Here is a 20077-nt window from a genome sequence, read left to right as displayed (position 1 = left end):
TCATGCTAACTGAGGCTTTAGTCTATACCCCTTCTTGGGCCAGCCAACTTGAGTTAAAAGCACCTCCACACATGATTTAAAAGGGTTTGTGTGTGTACAGGACTTAAACTAGGGAGAAGCTCCAAGTTATGAATTGAGTTAACTTTGCAGGGAAGACAAGCAATTTGAAATCTACACTGTTCATATGGTGCTGAGGACTAAATAGAGTGTTCAACACTAACTGTGCTAACATGAAGTCCAGCAACTGCACACCGCACCATAGTAACTCTAGCTCAGGAACCAACCCATGCAACAAACCTCGATGCCAACTCTGCCCACATATCTACACCAGCAACACCATCACAGGACCTAACCAGATCAGCCACACCATCACCGGTTCATTCACCTGCACGTCCACCAATGTAATATATGCCATCATATGCCAGCAATGCCCCTCTGCTATGTACATCGGCCAAACTGGACAGTCTCTAAGGAAAAGGATAAATGGACACAAATCAGACATTAGGAATGGCAATATACAAAAACCTGTAGGAGAACACTTCAACCTCCCTGGCCACACAATAGCAGATTTTAAGGTGGCCATCCTCCAGCAAAAAAACTTTAGGACCAGACTCCAGAGAGAAACTGCTGAGCTCCAATTCATTTGCAAATTTAACACCATCAGTTTAGGACTAAACAAAGACTGTGAATGGCTTGCCAATTACAGAACCAGTTTCTCCTCCCTTGGTTTTCACACCTCAGCTGCTGGAACAGGGCCCCATCCTCCCTGATTGATCTAACCTCGTTATCTCTAGCCTGCTTCTTGCTTGCTTATATATACACACCTGCCCCTGGAAATTTCCACTGCTTGCATCCGAAGAAGTGGGTATTCACCCACGAAAGCTCATGCTGCAAAACATCTGTTAGTCTATAAGGTGCCACAGGATTCTTTGCTGCTTCTACAGAACCAGACTAACACGGCTACCCCTCTGATACATGAAGTCTTTGCTCACACTGGCACTGGGGTGCAACCACCTTGTTTTCTCTACTGCATGCTCTGCAACCGCTTGCAGGCTCAAGGCCTGAGAATTTGCAAAGACCCTGAATGTCACATATTCTACAACAGTCTAGCAAAGCATTTAAGCACATGCTTAACTTTAAGTCAATAGGAATATTCACATGCTTGAAGTTAAGCTCATACTTGTGTGCTTGGGGACAAGGAGAGACACAGTAACAATGTCTACTGGGGAGTACTGTGTCCCATGGAATTCCAACTTGGGTGTTATATCTTTGCAGCAACATGGGTACACAATCCAGCCTTAATTATAACTAGATATGGTTCTCAGATTTAATCATAACTTATATGTTTAGTAGGGCTGTTGATTAATTTCAGTTAACTCATGCAATTAACTAAAAAAAATCATGATTAAAAATTAATCACAATTGCAATGTTAAACAATAGAATACCAATTGAAATTTATGAAATATTTTTGGGTGTCTTTCTTCATTTTCAAATACATAGATTTCAATTACAACACAGAATACAAAGTGTACAGTGCTCAATTTATATTATTTTTATTACAAATATTTGCACTGAAAAATGATAAAAGAAATAGTATTTTTCAATTCACCTCATACAAGTACTGTAGTGCAATCTCTTTATCATGAAAGTGCAACTTACAAATGTAGGGTTTTTTTGTTACATAACTGCACTCAAACAAAACAATGTAAAATTTTAGAGTCTATAAGTCCATTCAGTCCTACTTCTTATACAGCCAATCACTAAGAGAAACAAGTTTTTTAAAAAATTTATGGGAGATAATGCTGCCCACGTCTTAATTACAATGTCACCTGAAAGAGAGAACAGTTATTTGCATGGCACTGTTGTAGCTGGCATTGCAAGATATTTACATGCCAGATGCGCTAAAGATTCATATACCTCTTCATGCTTTGGCCATCGTTCCAATGGACATACTTCCATGCTGATGACCCTCATTAAAAAATAATGTGTTAATTAAATTGTGACTGAACTCCTCGGGGGAGAATTGTATGTCTCCTGCTTTGTTTTACCCGCATTCTGCCATATATTTCATATTATAGCAGTCTTGAATGATGACCCAGCACGTGTTGTTCGCCTTAAGAATACTTTCACTGCAAATTTGGCAAAGTGAAAAGAAGATACCAATGTGAAGTTTCTAAAGATAGCTACACGACTCAACCCAAAATTTAAGAATCTGAAGTTTCTTCCAAAACCTGAGAAGGATGAGGTGTGGAGCATACTTTCAGAAGTCTTAAAAGAGCAACACTCTGATGCAGAAACTACTGAACCCAAACCACTAAAAGAAAATCAACCTTCTGCTGGTGGCATCTGACTCAGATGATGAAAATGAACATGCGTCGGTCCGCACTGCTTTGGATCATTATTGAGCAGAACCTCTCATCAGCATGGACGCATGTCCTGTGGAATAGTGGTTGAAGCATCAAGGAACATATGAATCTTTAGCGCATCTGGCATGTGAATATCTTGCAGTGCTGACTACAACAGTGCCATACAAATGCCTGTTCTCACTTTCAAGTGACATTGTAAACAAGAAGCTGGCAGCATTATCTGCTGCAAATGTAAACAGGCTTATTTGTCTGAGCGATTGGCTGAACAAGGACTTGTAGGCTCTAAAGTTTTACATTGTTTTATTTTTGAATGCAGGTTTTTACTGTACGTAATTATACATTTGTAAGTTAAACTTTCATGATAAGGAGATTGCACTACAGTACTTGTTGAGGTGAATTGAAAAATACTATTTCTTTTATCATTTTTACAGTGCAAATATTTGTCATAAAAAATAAATATAAAGTGAGCACTGTACACTTTGTATTCTGTGTTGTAATTGAAATCAATATATTTGAAAATGTAGAAAACATCCAAAAATATTTAAATGGTATTCTATTATTGTTTAACAGTGTGATTAATCACACAATTAATTTTTTAATTGCTTGACAGTCCGAATATTTAGACAAAATACCATCCATCACTGTACATTGCCCACCATATGCAAACCTTTTCATGGGTTAGATGGCAATACAGGAGAGCAACGTTCAGCATTGTCACTGATGTGTATGCTCTTGAGAATTTGGTCAATTAACTTGGTCCAAGAATTCTGAGTCACCTATTTGGCGATACTGTTTTAAATGCTTATATTCATTGCATTAAGAACACAACCCTTTTCAAGGTTAGGAGCAGATATGTCACCACGCTGACATAGTCCTGACCATGAAGAAAAACAGAACTTCTCAATAAGTTTAAGATTTATATCATTTAGTGTTTCTCTTCCAATCCCATTTTATTTACCCTTCACTAGAAGTATTGAGAGAGACTTCACATTTCCAGAGACTCTTCAAGATTGATCCAAAAGGTATAGTCTCCAAGTTGTCTTTAAAGTGTCTCAGTATTTTCAGAACATGATGATGGCATTGCATTAGTCTGAAGGTATTTCAGGAAACATTTTATGCAAAGTTAAACACGTGTTTAATTACTTAAACAGGGATAGGATGGCTCGTGTTCAAAGTTGAGCACATGCCTAATTACTTTTCTTAAATGGCCTCCAAATTCAAATGAAACAGAATAGGCCCAATGAAACTGGGATTGTTCCATGAATATCAGAAAGGTTTACCAACCTAGCTGCTAAGAAAGACAAATACAAGAACCTACCACAAAAATTAGAGGTGAACTCTTATCCCCAATGCCTACGTTTTGTCTGTGCTTGTCCGTGGTGCTGTTAGCTTTAAGGCTGGTCCTCTTAATAATGTGGTGTCTCGCAACGAGCTGTGCAAGAATAGCAATTTTGCTTGTCATCTAAAAAAGGTGATGAAACGGGCTATTTCCAGTCATATATCTACATGGGATGGGGGAGGTGTCTGTGTGCTGCTCATACTAAATCCTATTTTAAGCCTTTTGCAAAGCATTAATATGTAAAAGCTGATCCCTCACCATCTAATCCAATCTAATAAAGGCTTGGCTGCATTATTAATTTTGCCACACATCTGAGGCTCGCTTTTATCAAACAAAAAACCCCACCCAAATCCCTTGGTGAATCATTAAATTGTGAAAATGGCTTCATCATTCATGACAGAAAAATGGAAGGACCCAGAGCCATATGGCACAGGAAGCAGCACCACCAGCCACCCTCATGAGTGGTACTTAAAAGGCCCTGCAACACAGTGGGGTGACCAAGATTTCTTGGTGCTTTGTGCTGTGTTGGCTGCTCTGACTGGAAACAGAAGAGGCATGCACCTGTGCCTGGCAGCATAGCCCAGTTCAAGCTGCATGGTTTTGAAGTGAACATGAAAGGAGGGGTTGGTAGAAGTAGCCTCAGGGGTTATTTAAAAATCCAGTTACATTAGAAGGGAAGAAATTCGAACTTGCAGAACCAAACCAGAAATCAAACATTCCTACATATCCCAGTTACAGTATGACTCATTTATTGTTTGTTAAATATAACAATACTCTGTGTTAAATATACTAATACTTTGTTACTTCTATATACAAAATGAGCGTGAAATAATTTATCCTGCAAAAAGGTGAATAGAAAGATATTAAGCTGCAGTCACTCTTTGAATTCAGAATACCTTAGTTTAGAAAGATTTGGCTTTAAATTATTATTATTAATTTACAAATTAGTTAGGGATCAATGACAATAATAACAATTTCACTCTCACTCTAATGCCAGAGTTCAGATTAAAATATTTCTGACCTTTTGTGAAGAAATGCATTGATATATCTGCATGGAATATAGCTCAATTTATTCATGCAAGTAATCTCAGTGGAAGCAAAAGGATTACTTGCTATGAGTAAGGGTGATCAGAATTCAGTCTTTACTGCTTGGGTGATTTGGATTTTAAAAACTGAAATAAAAGGAAGAACTTGAAGTGACAGGTTGCTTTATATATTTCTATTTAAGCCATCATGAGGAAATGCTATAGAATTTAATATAAATTAAATTACCAAAGGTTCTACAGAAATTCAGCAGCATTCTGTGAAATGAACTAAAAACATATTAGGCCAGCTGCTTTAATGGAACTATACCCATTTACACCACCTAAGAATCTGACCCATGGGACTTAACAGAGAAAGAAACCTTATGTCATTACCATAGTATTTCATAGGTTGTTTCTTTTCTTTTTTAAAATCATTATCTTCTCTTCGATTTTATATGATTTTTCATATGGGAAAGTTCTAACAGCTGAACACTCACAATTTAAAATATTCACGACCCATTGTTTTAATCAACAGAAGCCTGCAACTCTTTTATGGTTTGATTTTCAAAAAACGAATTTTCACAAGCAATGATTGATAATTACTCATGCTAAATGGATTTTTTTTGTGCTCATGACCAGTTGTGCATCTGACTGGCCGCCTGGATACTCAGCTCCATATTTTCATGTACAAACACAAGTATTGCTTTCCTACATTAAGCATGAAATTGCACACGTGGGACCAGCTCCTCAATGGGCCTACCCTGATTTATACTATCTAGCTGTCTATCAGTGGTGAAATCAATCAGTGGTGAAGTCAGAGGGAAGTTTGGTATTAACTTTGATGGAGCCAGGATTTCACCCAGATTTTTAGCCTATTGTATAAGAAGTGGTCCCATTGTTTCCAGTTAAAAATCCTATTTTAACTATCATAGATTATTAGAATTCTGCTTGGTAAATGCAGCAAAACAATATGAAAGTGATATTACAGTTCCACACATTTTCACTTTGGTGTTATAGCACAACCAGTACATGAAATCACACATTATTCTCAGACCTCTGTAGCATTCACGGAGGTGTGAGTGTGGAAGAAGGCTAAATTCAGAATTTCATTACTTTTCTAGTTTAAAGGTAAACTACAGTTAACCCTCAGCACTTACGTAATAGAGATTTACATCTTTGACAAATGCACAAATAGCTAATCCTCACAGCACCCCCAATGTGTTCATCAGCATTGGTTCATTTCCAGGCACTGGCTTGAATATGGAAGGCACAAGGAATCTCTCCTCTACTTGTATGGTCCTGTCACAATTATAGGAGTAGCCTTTCCATTCACCTCCAGGGCTACACAGTGCCCAAAAGGGGAGTGAGAGTGGCAAGGAGTCAGGCCCATATGCCTCCCCCTGTGCTATCTCTCGGAGTGTGACCAGCACAACCGGGGAAATAGTTAATATCGGTCACGCCCCTTGTGTGCCAGTGAGCTCTGGGAGGAGATCAGTCTCCCTGCATCAGAATTCCTCCTGCAGCTTCCCATTAGGGCATTAGGCAGTAGATTCCCACAATGCAGGGCCTGCCTAAATGGCACCATTGAACTGTCCTAAGTGGCTTGTTTCACACCATCGGTCAGTGTTGGCGTGGGATAAGAACTCAAGAGTTCTTTTTGTCCAGTCCTGGTCTCACCCCATTAGACAATGTTGTCTCTACAAGGTAAGAGGCTGATTGTGTAAACCCTTTGTCATGAGATCTATCACTTTGGACCTGATTCTGCATTACACTCCAGCCACTTTGTACCACTTAGGTGATGCAGAGGGTCCAGATCCTTGCTGCAACCCATCAGTGGAAAATCCCATGATGGGAGTGGGAATTCCCTGCTGGTATAAACCTAGTAGAGTTGACTCATGTGCCAACTGCTCCCCTAGTATAGGGAAGAGGATACATGGGAAGGGAATTGATAGAGCTCCACTACGCTTTCAGTCTTTCATTGATTTAAATTCCAATTGGAAATCTGCACTTGTGGCATAAGGTAATGCAGTCCCTAGGCTGCTCTAACAAATGATGGATCTGGATTGGCACAGAATAAGTGATTGTAACTGGTTCCCCAATGCCCTGCTCCTGCATCAAGCAGAGATCAGACTCAAGGAACAATTGAGCCCTCTGACTTAAGCACAACCATTCATGTGTTAAGATTTGCAGGACTGGGCCCTAATATCCTATGATGTATTTTAATCAATTGATATATTAGTGAAACAAACTGCATCAGCTTCTCTGGCCTATGGTGTAAGGGTAATACTTAGAAAATATTCAGTATAATGTCATTGCTGTGCTACAAATGGACAGTGAAATTAATTATTGACAAATAATTTCTGCATTTGTTACCAAAACATGTTACCTTCCCCATGGTTATAAAATACCTAACCATCTTGGTCATCAATTTTATATAAGACATTTTTGAATTATAAGAGCTCAAGAACTCCCAATCCACAAATCATATTTATTTATGTATTATTTAACAAAGCTTCAGTCAGTGTAAAATGCATTTGCTTTAAAAATCTCTGTTGGCCTGAGCAGAACCAGGATTATTTTTATGGCCTAATTCTAAATTCTGAGGGTTAGGGTTAAAGAACAGTCAGCATTTCATGGAGTGCTATTCACTCAGACACTGTGAAATGCTGTCAGTCCCTAATGTTAGGCACTCTTGTGGGGAGCCACTATAATACTGGCATTCAAACCTTTAAAAGCACCCAGATATGATTTTCAGGGCTTTCAGTTGGCAGTAGGTTGCTTTGTGATTATGACCCAGTTGATTTAGCAATGCAGAAAATTGATACCAAAATTCTGCAGTGTAATTTTCCTGGTTTCACTGATAATATTCAAAGGAATTTTAAAAAAATACAAATATAATTGTGTGTTCATGTCCTTCCCTCCTTCCTTGGGATGCATTTTGCTTTGAGTTGTCCTGAGGAAATCCAGAGTGAATCCAGTAAAACCAATAATATTTAATACTCATCATTTCTAGACCTTTGGGCAAGTAGTATGAGCCTGAACCTGCTTGTCTTGCATGAGAGCATCAACGGGCATTGTACTGTAACTGATCTATAGTATAATTGTGCAAGTGCATTTTTCTGGGGTACTTCTTGGAACCCACCTCTCCTCCTTTGCCACAGTCACCTCAAGGGCCCTGCATCATGACATCATTTCCTCCAGCTAAGGATCTCTCTCTCTGTCTCTCTCTCTTTCTCTCTGCAAATCCTATTAATTCCATTCCCAGTGTAAATTAGCTTTGGGAGAAAAGTAGTGTTGTTCAATAAGAGGCAAGATACCCCTCCAGAAGTGAGCTCACTAGTTCTACAACATTCCCAGAGCTTGAGAGTCTGGGGAGAAAGAAATCGTTAGTCCCGATTCCTGTGTGGCAGAGCACTGCCACTAAACTACCAGAATGGTCCCCATACTCCATGCTATTAATATCTTAATGTTTAATCAATGGAAAGATTATCTTCACTTGGAGGGCATGTGAGGCCTTGGGACTTTGTACAACCCTACGTTCCTGTTCTCTGCTCTCATTTTTGCAGAGTGATGTCACATCAACATCCTCCAATGGCAGAACCTCCTCTGGGAGGAGAGATGACTCTTGCATTCTAGCCGAAGGGATCTCTGTTCCATTTTTAGCAACTATACAGGGAGATGTAACGTTTGAAACTCTTTGTTAAAAATGAGCTTTGGGCGCTTAGGGCCTGGTCCTGATTTTGTAAAGTGCTGATTACGTCCTGTGAGTCACTAGGTGCATTGAAGTCAATGGGAGTTGAGGGTGTTCAGCACAACAGAGGATCGGGCCTTTATCATACAATCCCCAGCTCCCGTTGATATCCAACACAGTTGAGGGTGCTCAGGAGATAACCAGCACTTAAAAGCACATTAGAAAGCCCTTGAACAATCAGAATGAAATATCCAATGCCAAACCCACCTCCTACTACTCATGCAAATAGTCCCATTGACTTCAAAACTGAAAATGTTATTGGAGTCAATCAAGGACAATTCGAAAATATATTTCTGAATTGTCCAAGACTAATATTTTCTTTGCCACCATTGTCAGTCTTGTAAATGTATTTATCTTTGAACTAAAACATCAAACTAACTATGGGGATAGAAGGATTTATTTAAAAGCAAACACTTCTTGAAGGAAAATCTCACTGTTGCAATGTGAAATTAACCATGACCAAAACTATCATGCAAAAATATTTTAGATAAACAGACCCTAGAAATCTCTATTCAGTCCTCTTTGTCACAGGACACTAAACATGAACCTGAAGAACTCACTGCAAATTATATGCATGGTAACAGATGTGAGATTGAGGCTGCAAATAAATTAGAAAGTGAGCCAATGCACAGCAACTGTCTTGATTTCTGCAATTAGCAAAGAAATCCATGATCCCAGTAAAAAGCTCTCATTGATTGACCAGATGAAAAATAAATAGCAGCAAGGGCTTGGTTCACCATTCATGATTCTTGCTTGGCAGGAAGTAGTAAAGACTTTAAAACTAGGCAAGAACAACATGATGGCTGGGGGGGACAGCTTGAAAGGCCTGGCTAATGTATTTCAGTTCAACAAAATAAAAATATTCTTCCCTTTAAATTGAGAATTATTGGACTGTAGGAAGGATTCCATGATGTGAACCTGAATGTGTTTTAACTGGAGTTTGATTTTTTTTTCAATATTTTAATAAATTAATGACATTTTAGAGATATGTCCAAATCCTTGTAATTAAAGCTATAACTGGGCTGTTGGACTGAATCTTAATGTCAAATAAGCAAGCTCCTGCCTACTCAGCAGCACCCTGCCAATAACAAATTAAGTGTCTGGTGAATCCTGCCCCCCTTTCTCTTGGCATTCCTGGAAGCTAGGAGTCACTCTTACTCTCATGCCATTCCCATCAACCTGATCACTGTCTCCCTCTCTCCCTGACAGTGAGTCATCTTTTTCTCTTTAGCTCATGACTAAGCCTGTAATACCCTCAGTGGAAGATGGTGAGTTCTATTGTATTGCAAAGTATGAAGAGCACACCTGAAATTAGTTTCCTAGCCTCAGAGCCACTAGCAATTTCTGAGCTGCTCCACATGCAAGCAAAAACCAATGTTTCCAAGACATATAATGAGGTTCATAATAAAACAATTTATCATCCATTTAGATGTGATGGTTCACTTCTAAATGAATATTCTGCTCGTTCAAATTAGGGTACTTCAACTGGCATGTGTAGCTACACTGAAGTTACTGGAGGAGCTTGAAGTTAATGGAGTGGTGTTAATCTACACCCGCTGAACATCTGGCCCAGGGAATTTGTGCATGTGTGTGCATTATTGGAGGGTGTGGTAGAAACTAGGAGAGTATAGGGTCCAATTTTCTAGTCCATACTCTGCAAAATTCCCATTGGACCTCATTGACCAAATTCATCACTGATGAAAATGGTGGAGATAAGTCACACATCAGGTATAATATGGTCAGAAATAGGGTGTAGGTATCTTACACTGATAAATTCAGCCCTCACCTAAGTAGCCACATCTCACTTTGACTTCATTTAGGCCTTAGGATTGTTGGGAATGGTATGCATATAAAAGAGCTAGATTCTCAGACCTCGCTGAGTAGCACTTTTCTTCCTCCAGTGCTCCATTCATTTCAATTGAGTACCTGGGTGACAACACCTAGCCCTAAAGTTTGTAAACTTGCTTTATCTGTAAATTTTCTGCTGCTGCACCTCACTTGTGTCCCTTAACATTTATGTTAATGTTTCCCACAAACTGAATGTAAAATCTGTGCAAGTTCTATTACTTTGCCATTTACAACTATTTGCAAATGTTTTATAAGGCTGGATGTGTAATTTACACCACCATTTACATCACTGGTGAATTTGTCTCTAAGACTTCCCTGGCTATTACAACTAGTGACCTTGATCCTGCTTTCTGCTATGCTAGTGTAGATGCAGACTACCTTCATCACTGAAGTGACTAAAATGACTCTGGATTTACACCAGTGTAATGGAGAGCAGAATTTGGTTCAAACATTCCAGGCTGCATATTCCACTACAGAATTTTTCCTGGTGACTTCCAGGGCTTTTCCACCTATTTGATCCAATTCTGATTGCCGTTCTACTTTTATAACTGTATTGAGTCAAATTACTTAAATGGAATTACACTGGGATAATCAAGAATGGAATTTGGCTCTCTGGTTCAGACCCTACAGCCTTCGTTAAGGCAAAACTCCAATTGAAGTAAATGAGTAACAGCCTGAATAAAGATTGCAGAATTTGGTACAGAAAGGAAGGCAAAGGTGCTGTATTTGGATGGACAGAGGAGAGGAGATGATCTATTGTGATTTTTTTTAAATCGCCTTTTATATTTCTAATCTATTATTGGAAAGATGGGGAAAGGGACATTTTAACTAAGACATAAAAATATACGGAGTTCCTAAATATGTTAACACTGTGCTTTTGTTTTATTTCCAAAATCATGGACCAAAACTTCTGCTGGTGTAAGTGGGCATCAATAGAGCTACACCAATTTACACAGCTAAGGATCTCACCATTCATTGATTTATCTTAATGGAGCTCTGTGCTCTCAAGAGAACTGCAGGCTTGGCAAGTATATTTGTGTCCTTATTTAAAAAAAAAACAGCCTGGTGAGAGAACTTTATTATATAAGTCTGTCTAACGCTCCTAGTCCTACCTTTGATGTTACACACTCCTGTGATGAGCTAAACTGTACCTTCCCTTTTAATATCCATTTGTACCTAGTCCATTACTGCTCAAGAAGACTGGCACTAGGACCTTTCCTGCCTCTCCAAATGATGAGTCTGTGGCATTAAGGATGGATATGAATGCCTCATGTGTCTTGAATACTCAGTGGATCTAATTAACAGGTGGAATCACACCCTGGGTGCTTGAAATATTGCCAGACACCATAGAAACGAATCTTTAAGACCCTGCACCATCTGCACTTCCTTTTCATTGTGCAAAGCTCATTGAAACATGTTTTTCTTCCATTTTATTCATAGTGGACTATATTTGTTTGTGTCAATTAATAACTACTGATATCTGCTATTTTCCCCTTTTCTTTTAAAAAAAGATCATGTCTAAATAAAGGGATTTCAGTGTCTTTCAACTTTGAAAATTTCTATCGTGCTAATTTTAGTGAAAAGGGAACTGAATAAAGTAAAAAATAATCATAGCAACTCTGTTTTAATATACATTTTAAAGGACAAGAAACAAACATGGAATCCATATAATATCAGAAAATAATTAAAATGGTAATAAAATACAATTCCAATATTCAGTTTCATGTATTTCAAATGTTTGTTTCTTGCCCTTTAAAACTATTGTATTATTATTTCTCTGACTACAGAGGAACACAGACGAATTTTTCAATACCCCCATGCTTTTCAGAAATACGCCATTGAAGAGATGCGTCTATGTGACTTGAGTTGAATCATAATTCCTTGCTATATAACTATTGCCTCAATGTGCTGCAGTGCCAGCACATGTTTGGTTTGCACGACACCGCTGATACAGCGAAGCAGAGCCCAACATATTTTGTCTCGTCTACACCGTCCATAAAGCCTCATCTTACAGTGAGTGGAGTGAAGGAAAGTGCCCGTCCGCTATTGCCCCTCTAACAGCCTAAAGAAGAGAGGAAAGCTGCCTTTATACTGAATTCAACAGATGACAATTGTAGGAAGCCATCAGCAGAACAGCACTAACGAACCAGACACCCTGCTCCGTCTGCTTTTCTTATAAAGTGCCTGCATTTATACCGGCTGTTTTAACAGTCAAAATCTAAACATAGCAACCCGATGTATAGTATACAGGTTAATGTTTATATACATTTATATATTTATATTAGATCGTCATTACCTGTTAGCTGCTAGTCTGGATGCTATATATCCCCCAGGGATTTGAGTGACTATATATCCCCAGAAAAAAGAGCCATGGATCATGCCAACTGTTTCAGGGTCCCAATTAAACTTCGCTTTCTTCCAGTGCAAAAAAAGCGAGGAGAAAGGGGAGAAAGAAAATAGGAAGGATGTAAGCAGGCCAAACGAAAGCATTGTATTAATAATAGTTTAACACTAGGCAATCTTTGCGGAATTTCGATGAATGTTGAAAATGCCCATTTACTAGCCGGTACGATATAGAATGGGGCAAGGTGCTAACCTCCAAAATAATAGTCGATTTACTTTACAATTGGTCTCTAGAACAAATATGCTAGAATACGTACACAAATCTGGCATTAGTACTGGAGGAGAGACATGATTTATATCTCGTGATCGCTATTAACCCTAAAAATATGTGAATCTTGGAACTAAAGATGTCCTTGAATCCCCTAGAGACAGCGGTGGCAACAAGTATATTTTTTTCTGTCCGATTCAGTCTAGCGAAGGTTGCGGTCGGGAGGGAGGAGGAAAGGGCCTCTCTCCCTCTCTCTCTCCACACACAAACACACACTCAGACTCACACTCACTCTCACTGACACACACAGCCAGTTGTAATACATCTCTCTCTCTACAACGAGAGAGAGAGAGAGAGAGAGAGAGAGAGTAAGGTAAGCTCACAAACATGGGAATGAGGAAAATGTTTCAGGATATTTAGGAGAAAAAAATATTTGTCTCATTATAAGAGAATCACCTGCATTTGCAATGGAACCCATCGAATATGTATATAGAATGGACTCAGTGGAATCGAAAACGGCCATATCAGTCTATCTTGCTGTCTGTTTATCCCTCTGTGTGTGTACACATGATGTGTAAGTGTATATATATACACACATACATTATATATGATATATAAGTGTATGTATCATATATATTATTTGTGTATATAGACTATATACATATGGTTAAGCACCTTGTAAATGAAATATGTTTTCTCATTGGACCATAGATTGCTTTGCTTTTATAGCGTTGTATTTTGTTAACCAAAACTCATTCATCCTGATATTTCCAAACGTTCCGCAACAAACCACTCCATTTCCTTTAGAAAATCGGGCAGCCACTTTGGAGTCGTTTATTCATGGTCATGTTCTCTGTTACGTGCATTTAAGTTACGAAATGATTGAGATCCCCAAAGCTGGGTAAAAAAGCAAAATATCTGCACTCAGACTTGTGCCACGGAATAACCTCTTGGTCTGGGAAAGGAAGAAAACAACAAAAATCGATCTTTTATTTTTCCACCAACATTCTTTGGATCATTGTCCTTTCTGTTATAAATAAAATATGACAGTTCAGTATAGGATTCTCCTACCCAGAAACTAGCAGATTATAGGAGAAGGAGGAATTGTTATTATTAGAATGATTGGAAATATCAGAAAAAGCCAAAGGGGCCTTATTTATTCTATTAATTCTTTATTCTTTGTTATTACTCTGTCCTGAGGGTATTATGATTTATATTGGTGTTGCGGGATTAAAGGGGAGTGATTCCCACCTCTTTAATAATTTTTCCTCCTCGGTGTATGGTGCTGTTATTGACCATATCCACGATGGCTACTCCCAAATTACAACGGATTCCAAAAGAGATGCAGAATCCCAGTCCACTCATGATGGCAATGATGTACCTCCGGGGGAGCCCAAAGCAGGCACAGTCGCACATTGGGGCTTTCTTAACGGGCGCTTCCAGGGGTTTCCCATCTTCTGTCAGTTCGATGTTGTCCCCAGGCTTCTGTTTCTTCTCTAGGACTCTGCCCAACATAAGGGGGAAAGACAAGCAAGAGACTTGAAGCCAACTCTCCCGAACAGGTCACGTGAATGTCAAAGTCACTATGACTAAAAAAATCACCTTCAGTTGTTCTTTAGCAAGAACTGTGGGATTCATAATGATTCATTTTCCCAAAAAACAGGGAGGAGCAGCAGATGAGAACTGTTCATCTATCATTAAAGATCTCTGGTTAAATATGTAGGGTGCATTAAGAAGACATCAGCTGCAACCACTGCAGAGGCGCCATGTTGTCTAATTCAAAGGGGATTGTTGGGAGATGAAAAATTATCTTGGAGGTTTAACTCTATTGCTATTACATTATAAACATAACAGAATTAGTACTACAGTGCATGCTGCTTGTGGATGTGAGAGAGAAAGAAATGTTGTAAAGATGAGCAATTATTTCTGTTTATTCCACATCTGCAAAATGGCTGTCATAGACATTTGAACGAAAGATGCCAGTATTTGAGAACTACCCATCTGCAGATGATTCAATACCCTTGCAATATTAATAACTTGAATTTGTAAAGATTACATTCAATAATCTGCACGGTGATCATTAACTAGACTTAGTCTAGGTCTGTTTTGTACGTTGCTCTCTCAGTGCCCACATTTACCAAAATATTAAATCGAAGCTCCCAGGGTTTTAAGTGGAAACGTATAAAAGAAAATTCATGCATTAATATTTACACATTTTGATTATAATATAATGGATCAATGCAGACATTTGCACCCAGATAGTATGCTTCAAAACATGTACATGCATTTTATTTTTATAGGGGAGAAAAATCTTAATATGACTTTTTGAGCGAAAAATGTGCTGGGTTTATTGCTAAAATATTCCTGACACTGCTGATTCTCAATAAGATGAAAAAGAGGCAGATTAACTGCTCAGAAGTGCAGAAGTGCAGCACAGGGTATTTGAAAACTGCATCCAAACATTCCATGCTGCTAGAACGCTGCCTTGACTCCAAGCCTGCCAATCCTTGCTCACGTGAACAATTCTCCGCAGGTGAGTAATTCAACCGAGGTCAACTCCCCTGAGTAATGGGTGAGTAACGATTGGCAGGATCAAACCCAAAACATTATTCATATTATGTATAACGAAAGTATGGACAATGCCCTGCAATACCTACTCAGTTGAATTTACTCTTATTATTCACTGGGGTAAGGCTTACTCGCCTGAGTCAGGATTGTAAAATCCCCATCCTCTTAAAATGTAATTAAAATAGAACACTATTTTAATAGTTAAAACTGGTTCATTCAAATGATAAAATCTGAGCATCAGCTTTCGCACAGAATTGAGTTGATCCCTCCTGAAATGAAACAAAGATCCTGGGACATAATAAACTGATTATTTCCACTTTCAAATTACGGATAGAAAATTATACGTTGATTCTCAAAAGAATGTGGTTAGTCCTGATGGAATATTTGTTAAATCCTCGGAAGTTCAAAGAGTGTCTTATTTAGATAATTCTTTAAAAACCTGTTTGAGATATGACATGGAAGGCATTGTGAGATGCAAGTGTGTTTTCATATCTCTCGAAGAATATTTACTGATGAACTCGATTATTGCAGTTATATTCGTAGAGAAGAAAAGTACATTTTCCATGATATTCGAGAGGCCCATAATAATATATTCTGTTTTTCAGATATTTTACATATTTTCAGTCAGTTTAAAACGATCGATTTATGTAGGCTGGTGGTAAAATAACCACTGTACTAGATTCTATTAAAATAGAAAGCATCATTTTACCTTGATAATTTAGCTCATATCGCCTTTCCTCTCAAAATTGCATAGGAAGTTGTAAATCATGTAACATTATTGTTGGAATAATATTGTGCCTGTGTACAATACTGCCGCATAGGTGGAGAAAAACAACATCCACTGTAGGTATTAAGACATTTTGCTTTATTCAGAAAATTCCAGTAATGTTGGAGAGAGTGAGGTTCTTTGTTTTAAAGGAAAATGTCCGAAAATATATCCTCAAGATTTTTATTTTATAATTTTCTCGTTAAAAATCGTTTTTGGGGGTCATCAAAGTCAGATTTCACAGGGCCATTTATGATGGTATGAGGTGTTCACATCGAGGAATGGTGTGTTCAAATTTCGTGTCAATGCACTTCAGGTGTGTGGTTGCCTGCATCTATATACACACCTGAAGACGATGGAAATACGCGGCCCCCCCCCTCCCATTGCTGGATTAACTTTATGATTTCATCCATTGCGGTTGTGCATTTTCTACAAAAGAAATTGACCCTTTTCTATGCAGACGGATAAATAATTGAAGGTATCTCTCTCAATATATTTGTCCTAGCTTCAAAGAAAGAAATCGTTCGGTTATCAATTATTTATGCTTTTCCGTGTTTTTCTTCATCTGACGGGCAGTTACACAAGGGAATCGGTTAATCGAAATGAGGAATGATTTTATAGTTTATTTTTTTAAAAAATATGCTAAGGACAGTGAAAAGGATCCTACCGGTGCCCTGCATTGAAATGAAATAAAAATGCTGTACAGGAGTACTGCTCTCTGTTGATTCTAGTTTAAAAATGAGATCAAATTTCTGGGGTAGAAAGATGGGGGAAATCTCTTAGGACATATTTAAAAACATCCTCCGCAAGCCAACTATACAAGTTATGTCGGTGCCATAGTGTAATGGTATAGCGTTAGTTTGTAGGATCCAGATGATATCAGGAAAACCTATAAATAGCTATCAGTCTATCCGCAACCAAACCTACACAAATAGCGTATATTCGTACTGATCCAGCAATTTTAGGCTAAGGAAAGCCTCCCATTCTTTCCAATAAGAAATCCAGCCCCCCGAAAGAGATCTTTCTTACCTGTAGAGCTGACCGAGAGATTTCCCAGCAAAATTCTTCATTCCCTCTTTGCCGGGGGTCAAAATCCTTTGTTTTACCGACTCCATGCCTGCAGAGATTTTCACTGGGCTCCACTCTGTGCTGAACAGGGCACTGCTATGAACAGCTATGATCGCTCATATTGGTTTAATCTCTAACTTTTTCACCCATTAAATGGCTATTGGTGCGTCTCCAGATAAAGGGAGCGTGTGTGTGTGTGTGAGAGAGAGAGAGAGAGAAAGAGAGAGGGAGAGCCAGAGAGAGAGCAAGAGAGAGAGCGCGCGTTACATGCAACCCACGGATTTCCTAACAGAACAGAGTTGGGAGCCACAATTAGAAAGTCTTTTCGGAAGTGCAGGAGTCATTGGCAGAAGGTGGAGGCAGTGCCATGGCTAATTTGGGAGGGGGAATGACCCTACTTCCTAGGAGAAGATGGTCCAGTGTTTAATATAAGTCCTGGTTTTCTGCTGAACGTTTCCCTAACCCGTAGGGGTCGAGAGGTGGGGGCGGGGGTCATCTAGTTTATCACTCCAAAGAAGAAGTCAAAAGTTCCCAATGCCCAGCACGTGCCAGCCTGAGAGAACCGGCTGGCTAAGTTCCAAGCTGTCGGACAACAGCAGCCCTAGCACTTCATTACTGTGCGCAAGTCAGCAGCCACTTACTCCCAGGGCAGCGCGCACAGAGCAACGATCTGGAGTAGACTGGGATTTCGCGCGCCGGGGGTTGGTGATTCTAATCTGCCCAGCGCCCTTTATCGCTCCGGCGTGTGCCGGAGTGATTTCAGCACCACAGACAGCGCCCTTGGCTCTCGGGTTGCTCCCGAGTGTTCTCAGCACCGGGGAGAGCGCAACCGGGAGCTTCCCGGGCTGCCAACTTCCTAGGGGAACTGGGCGGATTCATTGCTGGGGGCTGGAAGACTGGATCCTATGGAAACCGAAGAGGAGCCGTGTCATCGTCCCCTTCCAGGTTTTTCAGAGGATGATGCAGCTAAAAGGGAAACTGGAGTTTATGAGACGCTGATAATTTACTTTTGGACTCTCGCGTCCCCCCCTACCCCCACCCCCTCGCCTTTTCTGACGCATAGCCCGACCCTGTTGTTCAGAGCAAGGACTACAGAGCACGTTTACGAGGGAGTCTGCTGCATGCAGAGGCTATTGTACTTAATTCAATTGTGCTGTTAATGTAAATAAAGGACATGATCATCTCGCTAAAGATAGTTATTCAGAGCTCCTGGAAAAACAGGGCACCAATGGCAAAATACCTCGGAATATTAATACCAGATATAATCTGACAGATGTCTCTCCATAGATAGAATCTGTCTATGATCATATTTTATTTCTAGTTTAACATTTATAGCTCTCTAATATATTGTCATCATTTAGATCTATATATTAGACTGTACATGGTTTCTAACTCTTATACATGTGTAATTTTTATACCTTTGTGTCCTGCCCTTTAATGACACTTTTGTAGAATATCTAATATAACTTTTACATACAATATTTTTTCACCACTTCAGTGATCAAGGTACGTTCTGAGAGTTTGATCATCTTATCTTTCCAGAATTTGGTAGAAAGACAAGGTGGGCGAGGTAATATATTTTACTGGACCAACTTCTCTTAGTGAAAGAGACAAGCTTTCCAGCTTACGTAAGTCCACTGCAAACAGAATTTGGTAGTCATTTAGCAGTTTTAATCACCCAGCAGTTGATTGTACATGTTAAAAGTAATGTTTTATTTCTAAATCATGATGATTGCATTTATATTAGACCTCTTGCCAATATGTAATCCATCTCGGCGTTTCAATTACAATGTTTATTAATTAGAAAAAAAGGAAATTCATAATTCTATACCCCAAAACAAATTTATCTGAAAATTGAAGTCCTTGCATTGTTTACTTTCTCTATAACAAAGTGGGTATTCACCCACGAAAGCTCATGCTGCAAAACATCTGTTAGTCTATAAGGTGCCACAGGATTCTTTGCTGCTTCTATAACAAAAGTTTCCATAAATAAAATATTTTAAAAACCAAGGTGAAAAAAATAATGTCCTGCTAAAATATATAGTCCTGCTACAATATTCTAAAAATAATTGTTCTGGATTATTTAAATATTTTACTAATGTTGCCCCCTGGTGGAAGGACAATGATATTTTACATTAGCATAGCACATTCATATCAGTAAGGCCAATTCTTATAACATGGCAGCTATTGCAATGATAGTAGATTCCAGTTTGGAGTGGTATTTCAAAATGTGAAAGCACCATGAAGTACCACAATAGAAAGTACATTTAAACTATATGCTCCTAAAACAAGATGCTTCCTCATACTGTAATTCAGCTTTGCTTTATACAGCATGCTAAATACTGGATGTGGCCTTCAGTGCAGGTTTCATTATGGATTCTTCTTTATACTTCTCATTTCATTTGTTTAAAAGAACTTTAGGGTTTATTACAGTCTCTATTGCCATCCATAATTTTGATAACTGCATTTGTCCATTGCATCATGTTGCTTCATTTCTCCAGTTTACCATTGCAGATATTTAAGACAACCTATTTATTAATAGACATGTCCAAGAGACATTTCCAGAAGGGATAGAGAGTAATTCAGTCAGTAATGGGGAAATGTTCTAGATTCAGATTCAGAAAAGCATCCTTGTTCAGGAAAGCATTTAAGCACATATCTAAAATTAAAAGAGTGCTTTTCTGAATCAGGGCTTGATAGTGTTAGTCTCTGCCTCAGAGGCTTATCTTTGTGT

The 20077-nt window shown here is 38.8% G+C and overlaps 1 protein-coding gene across 1 annotated transcript in view; it reads right to left on the bottom strand.

The window, feature by feature from the left end:
• Positions 1-18029, bottom strand: part of SLC17A6 (solute carrier family 17 member 6) — a 48050-nt gene extending 30021 nt beyond the window's left edge. Inside the window, exons 1-3 of the mRNA XM_039538982.1 lie at positions 17305-18029; positions 14193-14445; positions 12627-12745 (exon numbers count right to left, since the gene is read on the bottom strand). Of these exons, the coding sequence (XP_039394916.1) occupies positions 12627-12745; positions 14193-14445; positions 17305-17390 (458 nt within the window). The 5' untranslated portion in view covers positions 17391-18029. The remainder of the gene's footprint in view (positions 1-12626; positions 12746-14192; positions 14446-17304) is intronic.
• Between the last annotated feature and the right edge of the window lie 2048 nt (positions 18030-20077).

The sequence above is a fragment of the Mauremys reevesii genome, linkage group 4 (assembly GCF_016161935.1).
Source record: "Mauremys reevesii isolate NIE-2019 linkage group 4, ASM1616193v1, whole genome shotgun sequence".
NCBI lineage: Eukaryota > Metazoa > Chordata > Testudines > Geoemydidae > Mauremys > Mauremys reevesii.
This window is presented reverse-complemented; position numbering and strand designations above follow the sequence as displayed.